This window comes from Meriones unguiculatus, chromosome 9 (genome assembly GCF_030254825.1).
Source record: "Meriones unguiculatus strain TT.TT164.6M chromosome 9, Bangor_MerUng_6.1, whole genome shotgun sequence".
In the NCBI taxonomy this organism is placed as follows: domain Eukaryota; kingdom Metazoa; phylum Chordata; class Mammalia; order Rodentia; family Muridae; genus Meriones; species Meriones unguiculatus.
The window spans coordinates 29,760,474-29,784,385 of NC_083357.1; the positions used below are offsets into that span (position 1 = coordinate 29,760,474).

Below are 23,912 nucleotides of genomic sequence, written 5' to 3' on the forward strand. Positions count from 1 at the left end.
TTGTGTGTTTTTCCTCAGTGTTCTGGAGCAAGAGAAGCAAAAAGCTTCATATTCTTGCAAAAAAAAAAATCGAATGGTGTATCAGTGAAAATTTAGGTGTGTGAGTTTCGAGAGGCTTATGATCGACATTATTGGTTTAATTTACTTGTCTGTTCTCACCTATGACTAAGTGTAAACCCTGCAATATAAATGAGAAACCTACCAGGTCACAGAGTCAGGGGTGGCTAGATGATTGTGCGTAAGCAAGGGAGAATCTTAAATTGTAAGTGTGGGACTGAGGAGACAGCTCAGTGGGAAAGTGCTTGCCATGCCAGTATGAGAACTCCACCCTCCCAAACCCATGTTAAAAATAAGTAAAGCACACAGAGGGTTTGGAGAGATAGCCCAGAGACTAAGAGCATTGGCTTCTCCTCCAGAAAAGCTGGCTTCAGGTATCATCACCCACATGGTGGCTCATAGATGTCTGTAACTCCAGTTCCAGGGAATTGAGTACCCTCTTCAGGCCTCTGTGTGTACCAGGCATGAAAAGTGGTGCACACACATACATGCACACAGAACACCTGCAGACATAAAACGTTTGTTTTACAAAATGTAGAGATTAAAAAAAGAAGAAAAAAAACATGTGTGGTCATATGTGCTTGTAATCCCAGAGCTAGCCCCTTAGGCTCCCTGGCCACTCAGCCTAAACTAATTAGTGAATTCTAGACCGGTGAGACAATTCTAGACAAGAGAGACGGTGTCCTGGTGTCCTGGTGTCCTGGTGTCCTGGGGAACAACACTCAAGGTTGACCCCTGGCTTCCACACTCATGGATGCACATGCATGTGCACACACACACACACACACACACACACACACACACACAGGTTATCAACATGACAGTTATTCCATAATCTCTACAAATGGTGATAGACTGAGATAATTTTAAATTATTACATTTTTAACATTTTATTTTTTAGTATGCTTGTCTCTGTGTGTGTGTGGTGGGGGAGGGGGGTGGAAAGCAAGGTTGTTCCTAAAGGTCTGAGGACAGTTTTGAGAGGTCAGTTCTCCCATTTCACCATGTGGGTCTCTGGGATTGAAGTCAGATTGTCAGGCTTATCAGTAAGTGCCTTTCCCCTCTGAGCCAGCTTACTGGCCCCTAAGATTATTTAACAATAATTTTGTCATGATAAAAATATATAGAAGAAACATTGAAAAACATACATACAAGATAAAATGCAATGCACATTCAATCTGCTTGCATTGCCGTTTGTTCAGACTGTTGACCACATAATGTAGTTAAATGAACATAGATGTTCAGACGGTATGAGTTACTTTGAATGGTATTGATTTTCTGCTATGAAGAATCTCTGGTTCTCATTGTACTTATGACTTGAGAAAGAAAAAAAAACTGCTATCACCAAGTTTCTACAAAAGGTCAGAGCTCTCTAAGACTTCTCATTTTACTAATTACTTCTTATTAATGTTGTTTATTTATTATACCTATTTGCTGAAGCCAGAGCTATTGAAATTTGAGAGTTGGACAGAAATCTTTGTGACTCTATGGTACTCTTTTCACTTCTAGATCTTCTAGATGTCACTCTTATCCATGGGGGACCAAGAATTACCCAACCAAAAGATGAGCGCACTGCATTGGAACAGACGGAGTTTCACGGTCAAGCTCAAGTTCCAGACTTCAGCTGAGACTGCAGGCGGCCCAGGACTGCAGGATGCTGCTAGAACAGCATGGGGGGGAAAAGAGCCAAAGGAATGCAGAGTGCTCTTAGAGGTGTGTGGCACCACAGAGCTGGGTTTCCCTGTGCGTTCATTGCATACATGACAACGGACTGTCAGTGTGCTTCTGGGTGAAAACACTGCAAAATGGTTCCCAGGGTGGGGCGGGAATAGCATCAGCCAGGAACTTTTCTCGACGTTAAACATAAAGACAACTTATATTTTTTCAAAGAAATATTTTATACTCAGGATTGCTGAAAGTATGCTTAAAAGTATCTAGCCTTCCATATACACAAAATAGTTTTAGATGAAATAATTGCAGAACCCTGTTAAAATATTAGATATTCCATCAGGTCCTCTGTTTTTTTAATCCTAAAAGAAATTCCACATATGGCAGTTTGTAAATGAAATGATTGGTTCTCTCTGATCCACTTGGGTGCTTGAGGTTCTGAAACATGACGCAGTGTAGACAGTATTTGTGGCCATGCACACACCTGGGAGCAGCTGCCGGCTACTCTGATCGCAGCTAGACTAGTAGAATCTATTGCTGTACAGTATGTGTATATGTGCACATACCCAGGGGAGGCGGGAGACTTGCTTAGGCTGCTGTTGGCTACTTATCAAGCTTGTGATGTTTCTACACTTTGAAGAAGTCTTAGACCATAAAGAGGCGATAGTCCTTACTCTGGACCTTACCGAATTACCTTCGTGTAAAATAAGTGTTTATAGTTTGCGAATTTCCCCCGAAGTTATAAACTAAAATATGAATTTGTTCTTTACCCACTGAGACGGCTCAAAGAAAAAGAAGTCAGAATGCCAAATAGCATCCCACCTTTATGCAAAGAGGATTTGCTAGGCCACTGGACTCAAATTTCTCTTCTTCAACTGGCTTCTGATAACTTTTATAGCGCCAACTCAAACTGTACACATGCCCACTTCAGAACAATTCATTGCATGTAATTAGCAAGCTGGAAGCTGAAATGAAACTTTTAGCTTCCCATTTATTTTTGATACCTTTAATTACATTGATTTTTTAGCATGATTGAGTATATTGGCAGTCATTAAAACACAATATAGCCTTCTTGAATAGTATGCAAATTACTCCATTGTGAATCCATACTATTTTTTAAAATTAGTATGTTTGACATTTAAATCTATTTCCAGTTCTCTTTGATGGTACACTAACTATTGCCTGTGATTAATTTTATTGTCTTTAAGCCAAATTAACACCTAAAATAAGCTGTACTTTTAAATATTAAATACAATGACTTAAAAATTCACCTTCAGCTTTCAAAACAATTCCATCCACATATGAATTTCACATTGTTATTGATTCATTGAAGCAAAGATTTATTGCTATCTGCACAGTCATTTTTTAGGTCATCTGTTGTGCAGCAGGAGGGTTAGGCCTAGAGGGGCTCTCCTTGAGTCATGGCAGAAGCTCTGTATACAATGTGCTAAGCTGTGGAGTGAATGCAAATAACCGAATTCTTTCTCAAATAGCAATGTGTAGTAAATAATAAAGAAGGCATTTATTGCCTTGGTAAAGAAAAAATACTTAATTGAGGCTTTTTTTTTTTTTAATGAGTGCAGTCTACTGATGGAAAAGGAAAAGAGATGTAGTTTCTCTGTACCTCTTTTAGGCCATTAGAGTGGTATTTACCATAGTTCAAGCTAGTAAAATTAGCAAAATATGCCAACACATACCCCAATAACGGCTGCCGAGGCCCAGCTGTGCAGTACCTGGTGGTTTTGTAAGTAAAGGATGTACACACCCCTTGACCTCTGCCCCACACCTCATCTTCCGTGTAGGCACTGTCTGAAGATGCCCTGTAGCGCAGCCCCTCCCCCGCAGTGCAGTTTGCCTTTCCAAGCTCTCTTCTGTGACCTTCAGACAAGAGCAGTCATTTTGTCTTGATCAGCGCAGTCGTCTCTTCTGCAAAGAATTGGCTACTTGAGATTAACATGCCTCATAATCCACTCTTGATTGCATTTACATTTTTCTTTTTGTCTTGTATAATTTGTAATGATTTGTTGTACAATGAAATCCTGTGAATTGTTGAATCCATCTCATTCCCAGTGAAAGAATATTGTATGGGGTAGAATTTGAATTAATCTCTTCAGATAACTTTTGATGCACAAATGCTTTGGCTAATTATGTTTTGAACCAGCAGCTCTTTCTGTTTATCTGTACTTGAAACTTCAATTCACTCCTTAAAAGTGAAATGTTCCATTCTCAGAGAACTGGCCACAGCAAAGATGTTTCTTGCTGTTCTTGAAATATTTGTCTTGTGGCAGATGTGCAGCCTTCAAGGGAATAGAGCGGAACAAGCATGCAGACACAGCTGCTGGAGGAGTTTCAGAAACCTGCAGATGTGCTGTTGGTTGTCATGTGAACATATGTGTCGCACCCTAATGTAGAACACTAATGGGCTACAAATGCACAAGGCCCTGGGTTCTGTCCTTAGCAATACACACACACACACACACACACACACACACACACACACACACACACACTAGGGGGCAAGCACTGTTATGAAGTTTACACAAGTTAAGGTCTTTCTCCATAAGCATCACCTGTGACTCATTAAATGCAATGGATTTTAATGCTTAGGGACAAATAGGGAACTAACTAGGAGATTGTGTCCAATTCCACTGATATCACCACTAAATCACCACTTATGTTTAAGAACTGTGAAGGCAATAATATTGACTGGTAAATTCTATCAGTATTAATAAGCATAGAATATACATAACCCTCCCCTCCCTTTTATTCTCTCTGGAATTACCTAAAGTGAACATGCTGGCTTCCTTTGGAAAGGCCTACGTCTTCTGTGTGTTTGAAGTTAGGAAAATTTGTTTTAAAGCAATGTTTACTATTCACCCCCTACTTTTAGAAAATGCTGATTTTCACAAGTACCGAAATCATCTGCTAGGAAATGCAAGGCCACCTGAGCATGCAGCATGGGTAGAGGCTGAAGGCTACCACACTCTGACTTTTACCCTGTGTGAAATTCTCTCTGAATGGTAAATTCTTTATGTTCATGACCTGGATATGATGCATAGGAATTTGTTGCCTTTTGGATTGTGTTAATGGTCCTTTGGTGTAAAGCCTCAGTTTTGGATAAATTGTTTTTACAATTAAGATGTGCTGTTTGTACATGCCACTGTTAGATACTGTTTTCCATAGGGATAGTAAGTCACATGAGTCTCAGAGAAGCAACTTCATGAAGAGACTCACAGTAGCCTCGTGTGGTAACTGTAACTATTTACAGTCCTGCTGATGTTATTTTAATATGTTAAGAGGGACAGGAAAGATTGTGCAGTTTTGGAGAGGTGACAGGTGGATATTGCTAGCTTATACATCCTCTGGGACTTCGGGCAATAGTGAGGATTGTAATTTGCGAAAGTGAGGATGGTACACCCGAAGTTCCAGCGACCTCCTCACAGGGTGTGTCTGCTGGACTTGGCATCTGTGTGGCATTTGGCTGATTATATGGAGATGTTTAAGTTTGGTCCATATTGTAAAAGTGAGGTCATCTAAGTTAAAAATGGGATATTATGTGCCTGAAGCAAGATGTTTCCCTTCCTCTCCCTATATCCAGTGAAACCCGCTCTGCTCAGTGTCTGGCTACTGTGGTCAGAAATAAGAAAACACACACACACAATGCAGCTGCTACAGGAACTATTACAGGTAGCTTATCTGTTTCCCCAACAAGGTATTTTATCATTGTGGAAAACTATGTCTTGATGCCATATGATGGGCAACAGGCAAGATAGCTGCTTGGAATTGTTATGGCAAGGTCATTAGTGAACACTTAGCTAAGTATTAGAAAACATGTCAAGAGAGGACTGTTCCACAGAACAAAGAGAGAAGTGTATACCAGAAATAATAATCCAAAGAAGGCAATGTTTGCAAACTTGTCACTGTTTAATCATTCACCGAATGCCCCCTTCAGAATATCTTATCCCACCATTTAGCTCTACATTCCAAGTGCCTTTGGAACCAAGGTTTGAAGAAAGAATACAGGACGTGTAAGTGCTTTTAAGTTTTAACTAAATTCCTGATATTCCCTGTCATGTCTGACTCATACTTCAGTGGATTTGATCAGAACTAGCACTGTTTAGGGAAGCCTCATGTTATGGCAGGACACAGTGTTTGTGGGGACCCAGAAGTCCTGCCTTGCAAAGATGACAGATCTTGCACAATCTTGCTTCAAGTAGTTTCAGGGCACCAAATGCCCAGGGCAGGACATCACCCAGGGGTGCATTGCTGAGGAGCAGATGGTCAGCAGCACATGTGATCCCTGTTGATGGGTTGCCTGGGATTGGAAGCTGGGCATGGTCACAGCAAGCTGGACTCCCAGACACCAGCAGAGCTTCCTTAAAGTTCCATGACAGGTTGGTAGATCCTCAGGGCAGGTCCCTGGGAGTCATATAGACATTGAACTCCATGCAAGGCCATTCCTGTTACTGCTGCTGCTGCTGCTGCTGCTGCTGCTGCTGTTTCTTCTTCTTCTTCTGCTGCTGCTGTTTCTTCTTCTTCTGCTGCTGCTGCCACTGCTGTTGCTACTTCTGCTTCTGCTGTTGTTCCTGTTGTTGCTGCTGCTGCTGTTCCTGTTGCTGCTGCTGCTGCTGCTTCTGCTGCTGCTGCAGTAGATTTTGGTGTTGGGCACTGAGCCCAGAGCAAGGGATGTACTAAACAAGTGCTTGGTTGCTAAATAAGAAACAAACCCCAAAGCAGCAGTTTTGTCAGCCTGAAAGTGAACATGGCTGCACCCCTGGGGCCTTGTTTTCTTCCCTGTCTTCCAATTCACGCTAATTTTGTCTGACAATAAAAATTTTACAAAACAATTTGTGAAGAATTTGAATGGATAGATGCAAAGAGGTGTGAACACGCTTGCTCAGTCCGATTGTGCAACCGACTGCAGGTGTTTTCATGCCTTGGCAGTAGCCGTCTTGGTGAAAGATCCAGTGGAAAGATCCAGTCATTTTAGTCTTCCAAATTGGGAACCAGAAATCACAGAAGAAAAATCTTTTCAGTATTTTGCTTGCTGACATTTAGTGGATACAATCTTCACTGAAAGGCTTCCTGACTTCTGTTGTTCCCAGTGGTGATTCAGTGAAGATCAAAAAGAGTGGTGCAGTCCTCTGCAAGGGCGTGGAGCCTCTGTTTTTCTGCACACAGAACTTTTTCCTGGATGGCTTGGGGCTCAAGACGAAGGCTTGTGCCTGCAGCGGGCAAGAGTCTTTCCAGTGTGCCTTCTCCTTAGTTTCTGAGATAGGGTCTTATCTTTTCCTAGAACCTCCCATCCAGGTCACCCCAGCCTTGAAAGCCCTCAATGCCCTCATCCCTATCCAAGAAACAGACTATGACTTTCCTGAAGGGGGCCTGCATTTTGGGGGGACACCAGCTGTTCAACTGCTATGGAAGGCAGCAAGTGTGCCCACTGGCTGTCCTCCAAAGCTCTCTATGAATACAGTGAGGCTCTATCACAACAATGTAGTCATAGGTGAACAAAAGGGAAAGAAATGCCTCTATGAAATATTCACATGAAAGATGAAAGCAAATGTTATTTTTTTTTTTGCTATTGTGTAAATGTGCTCTGTAAAATGCTAAGGAAAATAAAAGTGTATTTTCAAATTATTAAAAAATAATTTCTCCTTTGTCAAGAGTAAGTGGTCCATTTCTATTCTTATTAACTTCTGCATTCTCCCTTTTTGTGTATTTTTAACTCCCCCTCACCTTCTTCCCATTCCCTTCTCACCCACATCTTTTCTCTTTTAGACCATTTTACTAGTTAGCTGCAACTGGCCTGTATCTTCAATGTATCCCAAACTCCATGCTTCAGCCTTCCCATCTGGTGGTTACAGGTGTGTACTACCTACCCAAGCAGACCCTGGGCTATAATTGATGGATTCTTGTAGTAATCACCCATTGATATAAATGTTGCATAAGCATTGGCTGGTGAGCCAGCTGTTGCCACCAACCTGGACCCCAGAGAATTCATGGTGGAGGGAGAAAAGGTCTCATATTTCTCACATTCCTTCTTTGGGTGTCTCCAGAGTTATCTACCCAGCAACCAGATGTGGTTTTATGACAATAGCAAGAACTAAAGAAAGAATTCATGTCACCATTCTCAAGGTCCAGAGTATCACCGGCTCTCCCCATTCCCTGTGGACCAAGCAGATCCTATGCTCCGAATCAGCATCAGTATGGAAAGATGAATGGAGTGCTGATTGCTCTATAGCAATCGCTATGAACTGAGCACTTTGAAGCGACACTGTGCCATGTTTTTCAGAACCCTGAGCACAGCCTAACTAATCTCCTGCTAAGTGTCTTACTGCCAGAATAAATGCTAGCTGGAGTCAGGACTCTACCTGCCAAACTCGTGAGAAGTTGCTCTCCATACTTTGTGGACTGAGAGCCTCAGCATCCAAGTACTGCTCACAGCTCCTGCTGCACAGCTCAGTCCATCTCTGCCGTAGGCCAAGACAGTATTTCTCCGTAAAACTAAAGCAATATGGACCACAATGCTCTGCTTCCGTGGTGAGCAGGAATGGTGATCAAGGGGCGAGACCGAGCTAGTCTGCAGGGTGAGCTTGGCAACCAGAACCTTAACCTGCTTCCAGGTGCACATACACCCTGCTTCAAACAAAGTAATCCCTCTAGCAACTCTCCCAGCTCTAGATGCAGTGTGGCTGTCTAGCCCAGACTGATTGAGGTTCATGTACCTAAAACAAACCGTGTCATCAAAGTGAGCATAGAATCCCCTATGCTCCATCCTATGCCTATGTGTGGTTGGGGGAAGACATACTTAGTGAAAACAAAACAGCACCTACCCCTTTCCCCTAACAACCAACTCCTCCTGCTGCACACACAAAAGGAAGCAATCCAGGGAAGTAATCCTCAGTCCTTAGAGCGCATTGCTCCCTAGTAAGCATATCCACTCTGTATGTTTGTGGCTTGCTCTCCTCTCAAACTTCCGATGCTTAGCTGTTTGTGTGCCTTTCTGCAATCAAGACACACTCAAAAACTGGAAGCACCAGATCTAGACAGGCACAGGGATGATGGTAAGAATGCAGACGCTGGGCTAGAGAAATGGCTCAGAGGTTAAGGGCGCTGGCTGACTTCCAAAGGTCCTGAGTTCAATTCCCAGCAACCACATGGTGGCTCACAACCATCTTTGGGGAAATCTGATGCCATCTTCTGGCGAGAAGGAATACATGCAAGGCAGAACCACTCTATACATAATAAATAAATAAATATTAAAAAAAAAGAATGCAGAGACTGTCACCCCTGACCCAGAACAGTGGGTATGTCCACACATCCACCATGCTGTAGACCAGTACTATGGGGTCTGATACCACAGATGAACCTGACTGTTCTCCCTGCCTGTATCACCATACCTCACCCCTTCACCCATCTTAAGCCATGGACACCCCATCCTGTCAAGACTGGGTTTTCATTTATGTTGTGAAAGGGTTAGACTAACTTTGTAACCTATATATCTTCTAAAGCCTATAGTTTTGAGTTTTAGGTCCAGGTTAAGCTAAAGCCTCTTAGTACCTTTCCAGAGAGTGAAGGAATGTGACCCTATCTGTGAGGACAGATATAAAAAAAAAGGGCAAGCAAGCAATGACCTTCACTCAGCAAAAGAAGGACTAGACCCTTGTCCTTGAGATAGCGTTTCTTAGCAACGAACCTAGACTTCTTCTGAGTAGCTTTTGACCTCCAGCCAAAAGTCTGTAGCCCCTAATCTTCAAGGATGAGCTAACCACCCCCACCTTCAATTGCAGCTGCATCTACACTTGGCAGGACTGGCCAAGCTTGAGCACCTAAGACTAACCAAATTATCTTACTTTATAACTTCCTCATCCAATCCTAAATTGCCAAAACTGCAACTTCAAATTTCCCGCAATTTTTCTTTTAAAAACCTAAAGGCCTTTGTCTCCCGGTACCACTCTTTGCTGACCAGCAGGGGTGACCCCGTTGTACAATGGTTAATAAACCTCTTGCTTTTGCAACGAGTCTTGGTCTGGGGGAGTTTCTGGGAAGGGCACAATTGAACTCCTGAGCTGTGAGACCCCAGGTCTTACATTTTTGGTGTGTTTGGCCAGGAAAGGGCGTGCCCCTTCCCCAACCCTCATCAGACTGAACTCGGAGGTCAAGCTTGGAACAGGTTAGTCTGTTTCTGTCTTACCAATATGTTTCTTGTCAGAGATGGCTGCCATGAGGCAGCCTCTCAATTAGATTTCTGTGGTACCAATCTGTTTCAGTTTAGGCGCCTCTCTGGACCTTTTTGTTCATCTGATCAGTCATTGCGATTGACAGATGTGTCAGAATATCGCTTGACTGGGAACTGGGGGATGCCCCAGTTTCCGTTTGGGAGGTTGGATCTGAGACGGTCCTCCTCCCGTCTGATTTTCGTAGAGAACAACCGCCACCAGGCAGCCGTTCTATCAGAGCACTGTGGTACCACTCACAAGTGTGTCCTTGTTTGATTACTTGCCTGATTCTTTGTGTTTCTGTTGTTGTTGCTTCTCTGTCTCTTGTGACAGGGAGATGGTCTAGCTTGAGAGCATCTGTAGAAGGGGTTCGAGTCCCCTGAGTGGTTCGAGGCCACTCGCCTGGAACGGTTTCATTAAGGCAGACAGACATGTCATTAATGCCAAGTCCATGGGACATCCTGTAGGACACTCAGCTTGCCCCTTTCTGTGAACAGGGAGGAGCAGAGAGATTCTGCTCTCCCAGCAATTTAAATCCTGTGTTTCTCATGTATGTCTGTATTTTTCTGTGTCTGTTTCTTTGTAGACTTGGACTGATGAAAATTCGGACAGAGGATAGTTAAAATTAGAACTAGTTCTCGGCCCAGGAGTGCACATGGCGGCATGGCAGGACACCAAGCAGTGTGCTCTCCCTCCCGAGGGAGCCAAGGAGGGAATGCTTTCGGGTGGCTGGGGAGACGTGTGGAGCTGGGGCTGGAGCTTGGGCAGGTGGTGCTCAGGCACTTGAGCCTCTGTGGAATAACAATGCACACTCAGCAGGGCATGGGCTTGCTGCGGCCCCTTGTTGTGATGGACAGCCAAAGAGCATGGGGAAGGGGAGAGGCCCAGCCAGGAAGCAGGTTCAGGACCTGCGGGGAAGGTAAGCTAGAGTAAAGCTCACAAGGGAGCAAGGGAGCAGGCAAGGCTCATGGGCTTGCTAGGTGGAAATCCTTAGACATGGCTAGGCGGGGATTGGCACCGTAGCTGCTCCACGACAGGAGCTGCTCTGGCTCCCGAGAGTGAGGAAAAACTCCTCCCCCTTGCCTTCATGCCAGCTCAGCAGGGAAGTGAGCAGCAAGAGCTCACCACGCCCTCTTGCTCCTCTCTTCCCTCCTCCCACCTAGGGGGCTTGCAACTTACAGATCAAACAGTAATTTAGGAAAAAAACTGCACTTGCTGTAATGTTTAAAATTACAGCTGAGTATAAATAAAAAAAAAGTTTTGTCTGTCTGTTTAAATATATGGCCATTATACGATTGTTTTCAACTGGTCTTAAATGGTTGATATAAAAAATTATTGGGTATGTTTTAAGGTTAAATTCAAATTCTTGTTTAAAACACATATATGTGCCTATGTGTTTGTAGGGTCTATAAATGCATATGTTATGCTACCCAATGTCAATTGCTTCCAGCTGTTGAACAGGTTTGTAGCACTATAGGGCATTGTAACAACATTGTCTGTGACACTTCTTAATTTTACTTTTAGAACCCAGAGGATAAATCACAAAATGTATTATGGATTATGAAATAAATAAACAATAAAAGAAACAAAAAATGCACATGTTTAAATAACAACAATGTAAATTGCCACATTGTGTGGCTCAGGAAAAGAACAAAGGTTGCAAAATCTCTGAGTCAAAATGATTTTATTTCCTTTTAGGATAAGAAGAAAGTCTTATTCTAAGTTGATATTGGTTCTGAAGATTGGGTTGTTTTCGCTGATAAATTTTGGTGTTAAAATCTGGTTTCGACTTTTAAAATTATGGTTATGCTTTGTAAATTCATTCCTAAAGAAGATACTTTACTTTGATATTGCAGGGACGAGTTTTAAAAATTGTTTAGATGTTTAAGAGGATAAAACATTTACAGTTTATCAGATTTTTTAAGCAATAACTCTTGGGCAGTCTAACAACGAACTTAAAATAATTTCCCAACCCTTGGGAAAATTAAAAAAAAAATAATGAGAGTTTTCCTGTTGTCTGAAAAGAAAGAGAGAGTGAGCAAGAGATATTAAAAAAAAATAGCTTGTCTAAAGCAAAAATGTCGGTTAAACCAGAAAAAGAAAACTAAAAACCTAAAGGTATATAGGATGTTGCAGAAGGTTAGTAGATGTATTATAAAAAGCCAGAGAGTTAATACGATTTGAGAAAAAACTGTATTTAAATATGTTATAATTCATTTAAAAGGCTGGTGATTCTTTATTGCAAAATGTTTTTTTATGCTCTTTTAAGGGGAAAGAATTCTGGCTGATAGGTTTGGTATTGCCAGTCACAGCCTGTGATAACACATGGCTAGCCGCCATGATGGTTCAGGGATAGAGAGCACGTGAAGCTGTAGTTTTGCTGCCATATTTGTTTAGGGCTTTCAGCTGAGTTCAGTCATACATGGCCAGCCGCCATGCTGGTTCTGGAGATAAAGAGGGTGGAGGCATGAGTTTACCACCATTTTGTTTAGGTATCTCAGTTATGTTCAGTCCTCTGATTAGTGTTAAGTGCAAAGCTTTTTACTGTTCAATTTTAATACAAAGTGGTAGGGTCAGCAAGATTTGCTAGCCCCTCTATAAACTGTATCTGAGTAAAATGTTTGCTTTGATTTTAGTTCAGAAAGAACTGACTTAAAGCTACGCTAATGACTGCAGTTGGTTAAGGTGTTGAGCTTTACCTAGTGTCTTTGTATAGGTTTTTTTAAGGTTAAGCCCAAGATAGATAACTATAAAGTTTGCCTATTTGTCTTAAAATATATAGTTCTAAAACATACATCTCAGAAATATGCTAGAGCTAGATTAAATAGCATTCTGTTTTATAGGACACAGTTTAAAACAGATGATAAAAACAAAGAGTAACTCAGATATGCTGGCCCTCAAGCTTATCAGAGATCTGATGAATATGGCATTTTAACATATGTAAGTTTATTGTGGCAGAAAGTCCCAAAATCCTGGCAGTAGCTCCCCAAGGTCTCCGAGAAGATTTAAACAATGACAGATGACTGCAACTCCGGATTGTGGTATGCTAACCACTGGGCAATACTGCCCCAACTGGCCCACTGCTAGGGCCCAGCCTAAACTACGGACAATGCCGGGGACACCTGAGGAGCCATTGTCTCACATTGTGAGAGGCAAGGTGAGGTCAATCTCTCCTGTTCCTCTTTCCACAGCAGCAGTTTCTCATCCTCTATGCCTGATGGCTGGACTGCCTCTGCTCAGAAAGCCAGGAGACCACAGGAGCCAGGGACACTGCCTAGGTGATGGACTAACTAGTCATCTCTGTCATTTTGATTGGTACATTTACTTAGCTCACAATTTATCCCTCTCAGGTCTCTGATCACATTGACAGCTAGGCTAAAAGGCTAGGCTTAGTTAACAGTAACTTGGCAGCTAAAGAGCAGACAGTTAGGTTCACTATCAGCTCATTGGACAGTTCATTAGTTAGTTAAAACTACTAGGTACTATACCTTTTCTGTAAAAGAAAAAGAAAACAGGTTTGCCCTGCTCACAGGCTTTACATCAGTTGCCAATGTCTTATAATAATAGTTAAATAAAATAAAATATAAAGTTTATATAGGGTCTGAGGATATAGGGGTTCAGGTTATAAAAATCTAAAAAAAATGTTGGTCTACATACTGATCAAAGTGTCAATTTAATGGACGTCAGGTTAACACTTAAGTAAAAAAAAAAGAAAAAAAAGTACAAAAGTACAAGCAGTTTCTCACACAGGCAATTTTACTTAGCCAAAATATAGGAGGGTTTACTCAAGGTTGCACAGAGCCAGCTGTCTGGTTATTATGGTTGCATGGAGTTTCTCAGGGTCAGAGCAGTCTGTTGTAAGACCACCAAGGTCAGTCTGTGAGAGACTGGACTTTGGAAAATAGCCAAGAGGCTGAGTTCCGCTGCTCAGATGCCATTAACTCCAAAAAGGCTGCTACATAGACACACTTAAGTTGTTTATAAAAGATATAAAACAAACAGCTGACTGGTACCCATTCTGTTGGATATAGTTTTTACCTGTTACTCTCAAAATGTTGCTGTATTAGATTTGCTGATATGTTACTTTTCTGAGTTCGAGTTTTTTAATATATATATATTTCCTTTTGTGTACCAAAAATTCATATGAGTTTATAAAAATCAAAAGGTCATGAGACCTAGATCTGGCATAGCTCAAATGGATCCCAGAAGAGTTTTTCCCTGCTGTTGGGATTCCTCACTTTTTCCATTTAACAGACAAATCTTAACTTCTGTCTCTAGTCTGAATTTGTCTCAGCAGATTTTCACCTGGTTGACTCTGGGCTGCAAACTAAAATCTGGACTTGTTGAAAGCTGACATGACTGCTCCCTGTCTCTTCAATTGGATCAACTAACCAGAGACTGTTAAGGACTGCCTCATTGACCAGCCTTTGACTGGCTCCTAGTAATCTTTACCCATGTACTCTCCCCAACTTTTGACCAGCATTTCAGCCTCTTTCAAACTGAGATATCAATGATCCAATCATCAGCATGAAGAAATTCCAGAAGACGGATCATCGGCCCATTGTCCCATTCTACAGGCTGAAATGTTGAGTCAAAAGAAAAAAAATTCTAACTCTGCAGCTGCTTCATGATTGAAGCAGTTACAAGGAGAAGGGGGAAATGAAAGGGTTAGACTAACTTTGTAACCTATATATCTTCTAAAGCCTATAGTTTTGAGTTTTAGGTCCAGGTTAAGCTAAAGCCTTTTAGTACCTTTCCAGAGAGTGAAGGAATGTGACCCTATCTGTGAGGACAGATATAAAAAAAAGGGCAAGTAAGCAATGACCTTCACTCAGCAAAAGAAGGACTAGACCCTTGTCCTCGAGATAGCGTTTCTTAGCAACGAACCTAGACTTCTTCTGAGTAGCTTTTGACCTCCAGCCAAAAGTCTGTAGCCCCTAATCTTCAAGGATGAGCTAACCACCCCCCACCTTCAATTGCAGCTGCATCCACACTTGGCAGGACTGGCCAAGCTTGAGCACCTAAGACTAACCAATTATCTTACTTTATAACTTCCTCATCCAATCCTAAATTGCCAAAACTGCAACTTCAAATTTCCCGCAATTTTTCTTTTAAAAACCTAAAGGCCTTTGTCTCCCGATGCCACTCTTTGCTGACCGGCAGGGGTGACCCCGTTGTACAATGGTTAATAAACCTCTTGCTTTTGCAACGAGTCTTGGTCTGGGGGAGTTTCTGGGAAGGGCGCGATTAAACTCCTGAGCTGTGAGACCCCAGGTCTTACAGTTGCAGGGGTGGATGTCTTTGAAAATAATATTAAATGGTAAAGAACATTTCATTAAGCAACTTTGACCTAGCTCCTAAATTCATTTCAACTGAAAATTATTATTGCTGTTATTATTATTATTCTTGCTTTGCTCAATGGATTGGGTTATCTTCTCAGTATAAATAGCAGGAGGGAAATTATCACTTCTGTTAAGCTAGAATTTGTCAGAAAATTAGGAAAGCTACATCAAGATTAACACCAGGGAAGATAGTTTGCTGATGAACATGAAACCCTTACTAACATGGGTACTATCTAAGGAACCGAGCATGCTCAAAAACAAACAAAATCCCTGAGAAATACAAAATGAGGACAGTAATTTGGGTGGGCATAAAAGACCACACACCCTGTGTGGTTAGGTGCTTTGGGGCTCTTTCCTCAGGTCCTTAGCCCACTTACATTCTTGGAAGTGTCTCTTCCTTTTGTAATAAACTGGCTTTTTGGCCATTTCTATTCCATCCATCTTTTTCCCCAGAGGATTCTGGACTTTCACCTAACTTATACTGTGCTTTTTTCCCCTCAAGTCTAGTAAAAATGTCCTTGAGCTTCCTTCTAAGTCTATTTTTGAATTGTTTTATTAATGATGCTCCCCAAAAGGAATGTCAGCTTCCCTGGTTAGAGGGTACCACTCCAGTTTAAACTGCTGTGACCTTCACATCTGCTGAGGTCACTCATGGAAAACATCCATGACCCATGGCCCATAGTTTAACAGCTGTAGAAAAGAAGAAAGGACCAGGGACAGCTCTCTGAGTTAACAGCTACTGGTCACACTGTTTTGACGTCCTAGCTTTTTAGCCCTTACAGTGTGCTAGACACACCATAGCAGAAAGGGCCCCAAACAACTAATGGTTCAGTGTCAGACCAGCATGCAGAGGGTGTCAGAGAGACGCCTTGTGAGGCTTCACTGTGAGCATTCAGAAAAGTGCTCTGTGTCTTTTCAGCATGGAATTGCACAGAGGGCCAGACTGAGGCTCTCAGCTATTGGAAGAATACATCAGAGAGGTCGTGCTTGGCTCAAAGTGTCCCTGGTTGAGCTCCTTTCCTGACATTAGCACATTCAGTGTTTGCTGTGGCCTGTCACAATGCAGCTCTCTCATCTTCTGATCTTGATGACAGTGACAAACGGGACAGTGACAAACAGGAAGGTTTTAAGAATGCCTCTGCTACCTAGCCATTAGAAAAATTTCTCTCCAGAGTGCTATTTTTTAGAATAATGTATCCATTTCTATTTTTTATTCCCCCTCCTCTAGGGAAAGATGAATATAAATGAGCAAAAGAGGGGAAAAATGACATTAACAATCTTGCTATTGGAACAGGTTTTAGGTTTGCATAGTTGTTATGATTCTTTAAGGCTGTGTTTTCAGCCAACTGTGGTGGTGCACACATACACACACACACACACACACACACGCATGTACACACACAAACACACACACATATGCACACACACACATACATACACACATACACACACTACTGACATTTGAGGCAAGAGACTCTGGAATTCAAGACCATAGCTACATGGGGACATCTTCTCTCAAAATATCAATGACACCTGCTTTCTCACCTCACCTTTTCTACTTTTCAATAGAATGTAGGCATCTATATCAGGAAAATTTTGATCTACATAGGTTTTCAGCAACTATGACCCTAGCGTGGAAGCCTTCCCAGTCTGCTTTTGTAAATAAAGTTTTATTGAAACATAGCCTTGTCTGTCTTCATGTCTTACCTCTGGCTGCCTTTGAGCAGCAGTGGCAGAGCTGAACAGTTGCAACAGAAACAGGTCTTGATGATGAATGCTAAACTGTTTGTTTATTACTGTTAACCTCAAGAAGAGAGTTTTCTGACCCTCTAGGCTACTGGCCATATTTGATATTGTAAAAACATTTAACATCAGGGTCTTGTCAGTCTTGTCATTGTTCAATCAGTCCCTTTGGATACATAGTTACATTGTTTCACTTTAAATTCTGTTTAGATAGTTTGTCTGCAAGACACACAGGCTGTATTTATATCTTGACTTCACAAGGCTAGGGCTTTATTGTCATCCTTTTCCTTCCTTCCTTCCTTCCTTCCTTCCTTCCTTCCTTCCTTCCTTCCTTCCTTCCTTCCTTCCTTCCTTCCTTTCTTTCTTTCTTTCTTTCTCTTTCCTTCCTCTCTCTCTCTCTCTCTCTCTCTCTCTCTCTCTCTCTCTCTCTTTCTCCTGTACTGAAAGGGAGGACTCACTTGCCCAGTTCTCTTTCTTGTATTTACAAGGCTATGTTCACACAATAGGAGTGCTTTGAGCCACCAGACCGCCTTGGGGAGTCAGAGCTAGGTGATTTCCCACATCAAATTTACACCAGAAGCCTTAGGAACTGCTGGACACAGATGCAGGTGTTCTAAGTGCCCATGATTTTGCTCTCTAGTCCAGTTCATAGCACAGTCTTCATAAAAACAGCTTCATATTTTTCTTTTTTTGTGTTTGCATATGGTATGTATTTCTTTGTACATGTGTGGGTAGATGTGTGTGTGTGTGTGTGTGTGTGTGTCTGTATAGAGTTGATGCTAGGAATCTCCCTCACTCATCTTTCCACCTTATTTACATTGGAGGCAGAGTCTCTTGGTCAAGCCTGGAGCTTTCACTATGGCTAGTCTCTCTAGTACCTTGCTCTGTGCATCTCCTAAAATGAAGGGCCGGGGTAGAGGTCAGGGTTATGTAGCTGATGTTGGCTTTGAATGTGCAATGGTCCTCTTGCCTCAGCCACTCAGGTCCTGGGATTATAGTTGTGAACCCTATCCAGTTCTTATTTTGGAGGCAAGGTTTCACTCTGTTCAGAGTGCCTGAAACTAACTATGTAGCCAAACTTGTCCTTGATCCCAGGGCAATCCAATCCAAGTACAATCCCCCAGCTCCTTCCTTGCACTGCTAAAACAAGCAACTTTTCTTTGTTCAAAGAACACAATTAAAAAGTACTTCTCCCCAAAGCCTTGCATATAACCTGACCAGCGCTCTGAATTCTGTTCTGAGCAACGGAAAACCACACAGGCGCTGCCACTGCACTGACCTGACCGTTGTTTTGTGACATAGGTAATGGTGGGGACAAGCGCACCTCCCAGAGTAAGTTCATGGATGGCAGGCAGAGATAGTGTTTGTCCAGCCAGTCCAAGTCTGAGCTTTGCTAGCATTGGACCCCGATGTGGGAGCTTGCCCACTTAATCTCTTTCCTTGCTGTGTGAGCAATTTCTATTAAAATGCCGATGCAGATGGGGAGAGGTGAGGCTAAGTGGGTGAACACGTGGCTCTTGCACCTGAGGTCACAGGTTTAACCTTCAGTATCCGCAGACAGAACACAGGAAGACTGAGTGGTGACTCTGGGTGTGCCTCACCTCACGAACATCAACCTCAGTGTGATTCCTAGCACCTGCCTGAAAAAGCCAGTCACTGGAGAGGCATCGACAGCAGCTGATGCTCACAGTCTAGCCAGATCGGCAAGGCCCGGGGTGAGATACATATATACATATATGTATATATAATGATATACATTATATATATAATTCATTCAGTCTTTATGTGTCTGAGAGTTTTATCTGCATGTATGTACATGTATCACATGTGTGTGTGCTGGCCACAGAAGCGAGAAGAAGGCATTGGTTCCCTGGAAACTGGGGTTACACATGGTTGGGATCTACTATGTGGGTGCTGTGAACTCTGCAGGAGCAGCAAGTTCTCTTAGCCACTGAGATGTCTCTCCAGCCTCCCGTACCCCATACACACACACACACACACACACACACACACATGCACACACACTTAAAAAAAGAAGCCATGGCCTTCAGTTAACTGTTCCAAATTTGTAAAGTGGCATGCCCAGGTTGGATCTACCCTCTTCTTGTTTCAATGTGTTCCTATCTCCCTACTCCTGTCTCTGCTTTTCCTTATACAGTTAAGAGGTTGTCCAAAGAAACACATGCAGTGTGTCAGTAAAGATCTCTATGCAGACTCTCAGGTGACCCACTAGTGCTAGCTAGCATTGATGTGACTGTCACCATGAAACATGTCATTCATACCTGAGGTGGCTACATGGGCACAGGAATCGGCTATAATTTATATTCTTTATTTTCTCTTTAATCTCCACTCATGCTGTGGGCATCCTCTCAGAGGCCCCCTTGGCATGGGTGTCTGAGTGGCATCTCATTAGGGATCACACATATGAGTATGCACTGATCTTCTGCACACATTCTCTTTTGCCCATGATGCCACATTTGGGATTTGAGTTTCAGGGTCCCTGCATTCTGCAAATTTTACTTTTAGAAAGTTTAAATTCCCATGCAGTAATTCTTACTTGATGGAGAATCTACACCGTGCATAAAGAGAGGACGGGAGAAAGAACCTTGAGTTCTCAAGCTTGGCCCACTTTCCTCCAACCCTTAGCCTCAGTGCAGGCTGGGCCTCTGCAGAGGAAGCATGTGGCACTCACTGAGACTCTGGGGTCGCCAGAATGGCATGTGCAACTGGATGCGGCTCTTTGCTTGCTCTAGAGCAGCAAGTGGTTCTCAACCCTCCTAAAGCTTCAACCTCATGTTGTGGTGTCCCCAACTGTAAAATTGTTTGTTGTTACCTCCTAACTGTAATTTTGCTATGGTTAGGAATTGTCTGTAAATATCTAATATGCAGGGTATCTGATATGCAACCCCCAAAGCAGTGGCAACCCACAGGCTGAGAACTGCTACTCTAGACTGTCCTCTGACCTGAGCTGAGCTCACTGCAGACTCAAGGGGCTTCATCTAATCCCTCTCCCTGCCTCCCAGCGTTCCTGATGACCAGCTGTGACTCTAGAGCAGGGTAGCACAAACTTGTGAATTGTGCACCGACTCCCAGCTTCTCCAGGAGGGGAGGGCATTTGCTACCCTCCTGCTTCTGCTTTCTCTCCTGCTGTCTTCCTATTTGCCTGCGGCAGGTTTGGGGGCTTACATATGAAAATTACTTGCCCTCAAATTCTGATCTCAGCATATGCTTTTTTCCCCCTTTTTGTTTGTAGAACTCCATAGGATAAATGTTGCTTTACTGTACATTCTTTTATATTGCACACATCTCTGGCAATATTTGCTTAAGTGTTAGACTATGAGGTAGCTGTGGCACATGATCTGTGCTTCTCAGTTTTTACAGCCCTCTTGCCTTCAATGAGCCTGTCTCACTGTAGGCTCTCAATACTTTAGAATATTCATGTGATGGATTAACTTTGCTTCTCTGAACAAGCTTGGGCTCTATCCTGGCACAGTTAGGATGCATCAGCAGTTTTCTCTGAATCTTTTTTGTCATTGGCATCTTCACTGAGAACCGGTAATATTATTTTAAGATTCCTTGGACCTCAGCCAGCATAGAAAAGAAGTAGCTGTTGAAAAATCACAGAGGTGTCCAAAGGTTAACCAAATTTGTAATTATAAAAGTTCAGCCTAATAGCACTTGGGGAGTTGTGAATGTTTGTTGGATGATTGCCAAGCAGCAAGGTTAGGCTAATGAGGATGGGCCCAGGACCTAGTCAGAAAGCGTGGCTGCAAGCTCCAAGTCAGCCTGGGCCTCCCAGCTCCCACTTGGCAGAGCATCAGAAAGGGCATCTTGCCAAGCCTTAGAATGAGAACAGACACCAACTAGCTATAGTTCAGTGACCAGCTCACCTTAGTCTGAGGATAAGCAGGTACTAACGGACACTGGCCACAACACAACAAGAAAAATTACACTGAAATATCTGATGATGAGGCAGAAACCAGTGGGGGCAGGTGGAGCAGTATAGAGTTGAGGAGCTGTGAATGTACGGAGACTTTGTGCCCTGAGAAAGGATTTCCCCCTCAGCCTCCACTGCTTTCGGGGAAGGCTAGCAGGAATTCTGAGAGAAGTTCCATCTTAGTGCTTCCAAGAAGAGATGTGCAGCAGGGAGTCACAGGCTCCCTCAGAGCACATGGACAGAGATCAGGAGTCATCACCACTATACTTTCAAGGAAACAGGAAAACCCAAGCCAAGCACAGGAGGCAGAGAACAATAAAATATGAACTGGATTTTTTTTTTTTAACAAAAACTTCAAAATTACACTTCACACAAAAGGGTGAGGACAGCAGCCACACTGAGCAAGTCTCCAACAGCCGGATTGAGATCGTATAAGCAACACGATCATTAATAAGAGCATATAATACCACAATCACCTCTGTGGAAACTGGAACAGCTGTGGAAAGGGGAGCAGACGTTGTGTGCAGCAAATATAACAAGTAAAATAGAAGGGATGAAGGAAAGTGGTCCCCGACCAGAGTGTCTGGTGGATCTTTACAGGACAGGCAAGGTCCGTAGAAGGATGCTAACGTGGGTGGAAGTGGTCAGAGGAGAAACGGGACATTACACAGTTTTAAAGTGTAAAGTAAAAACGAGAGCCATTGGCTGGAGGCGGAGAGACATTCAAAGGAGGTCTGTAGCTGCAGTTTTGAAAACTGCATCATTGTTAGTTCTCAGCTGTGATCATCGTGCTATGGCTGTGTGAGCGGCCACAGTGAAGGTAGCTACATGTATGACGTACAAGAACTGTATTAGTTCAAAACTTCATAAGTGTAAAATTTAAAAGTTTAAAAATGTGCTAATAATCTTATCTATAGTCTATTCAGTGCTATAAAGTGTTTATTCATTGAAAAATATTTAGAAGAATCTATATAAAATATCATTTGTGCTTGGTTGCTGGAATCAGAGAAATAAAAACATTTTTTTTTTTTAAATTCCTTCATGAAATTTGCAGGCAAATGGTGGGACCTAGAAAAGATCATCCTGAGTGAGGTATCCCAGAAGCAGAAAGACACACATGGTATATACTCATTTATAAGTGGATATTGGAAATATACTATAAGATAAACATACTAAAATCTGTATACCTAAAGAAGCTAAGCAAGAAGGAGAACCCTGGGTAACATGATCAATCCGCATTGAGAAAGGCAAATGGGATCGACCTTAGAAGAGGGAGAAAACAGGGAAGAGGACAGGAGTCCACTACAGAGGGCCTCTGCCCAGCAGGGTATCAAAGCAGATGCTGAGATTCATAGCCAAACTTTGAGCAGAGTGCAGGAATCTTATGAAAGAAGATGGGCTAGAAAGACCCGGAGGGGATAGGAGCTCCACAAGGAGAGCAACAGAAACAAAAAATCTGGACACAGGGGTCTTACCTGAGACTGATACTCCAACCATTCATGGAGATAACCTAGAACCCCTACGCATGGCAGCTCAGTGTCCAAGTGGGTACCCTAGTAAGAGGAACAGGGACTGTCTCTGACATGAACTCAATGGCTGGCTCTATGATCAGCTCCCCCTGAGGGGGAGGGCAGCCTTACCAGGCCACAGAAGAAGACAATGCAGACAGTACTGATGAGACCCGATAGGCTAGGTCAGATGGAAGGGGAGGAAAATCTCCCCTATCAGTGGACTAGGGGAGGGGTATGGGAAGAGAAGAGGAAGGGAGGGCAGGATTGGGAGGGAATGAGGAAGGGGGCCACAGCCAGGATACAAACTGAATAAATTGTAATAAAAAAGAAAAAATCAAGGGTGGGATTGGGAGGGCTTATGGGGGGATGCAGAATGAATAAAGTGTAATTGATGAAAAATTTAAAAAAATCATTTTGTGTCACAAATTAAAAAAATTGTCATATAAAATATAAAATAAAATTCAACATTTAAAAATTTTTTTCAATTGTTTATTTCTTGTGATTTTAAAGCATGTTTCTGCTGTAGCATGACTACCCACATTTTCTAGAGAAACACACAGGCTCAGAGAGGTCAGTTGTCTGATCCAAGTTTACACAGAGACCCAGGTTTACTAACCCCTAGGTAGGGGAAAGTAATATCTCTCTCCTCCTCCTCCTGCTCCTCATCTTTTTCTTCTTCATAACTCTGCTTCTTTTTCTTTCTCCTGCCTCTTCCTCCCCTCTACTGCCTCTTCCTTATTCTGTTTGTTCCTCTTTTGGATTATACAGTTATATTGCCTGTGCAGTGAAAAAAACAGAAGACAATATAACTAAGCAAATCTCTAGAACATTGGGGAAATTGCTGGTTCCACAAACAAGGGCCTGCTGTTTGTCTCCTGTGTTTAGTGCCCACTTATACTTAGCCTGGGACAGAAATATATAAAAAATGCTCTAAATAAGACCTAGCACATTTGAGAAGACTAGAGAGGCTTCCCTGACCTTCTCCTCGCTTGCTGTTACCCCACACCCTAATCCTCAGGGCCGCCCCTTGGGCTACAACAGACCATATTCCCCTGGCCTCTGCTTTCTCCATCCTCTAACATCAGAGAGCACAACCACGGACACAGCAGCTGGCAGGCCAGTGAAACAGATAACACTCAGCTGACACACTCGGAAAATCCAGATAGGAAATAAAAACCAAGGAGCAAAATACCCAACAAAGACAAATCCAGAAAGCAGTACCTAGACCTACAATCACCCCAAACCCAGATGCCTGACCACCGGTGTAAGAGCACAGTCAACAACAGCCTGGGCAATGTGTCCCTACCAGAGCTCAGCTACCCTACCACAGCAGGGTCTGACCTTCAGAACTCAGCTGAAGTACAGGAAAAACGCATTAAAACCAACCATGTAAGTATGATAGAAGTTCTTAAAAAATAAATAATTCCTTTAA

The 23,912-nt window shown here is 42.7% G+C and overlaps 1 protein-coding gene across 1 annotated transcript in view; it reads left to right on the top strand.

The window, feature by feature from the left end:
• The window catches only part of Nek10 (NIMA related kinase 10), a 183,720-nt gene extending 176,389 nt beyond the window's left edge, over positions 1-7,331 (top strand). Inside the window, exon 36 of the mRNA XM_060390990.1 lies at positions 1,567-7,331. Within this exon, the coding sequence (XP_060246973.1) occupies positions 1,567-1,624 (58 nt within the window). The 3' untranslated portion in view covers positions 1,625-7,331. The remainder of the gene's footprint in view (positions 1-1,566) is intronic.
• Positions 7,332-23,912: the final 16,581 nt, after the last annotated feature.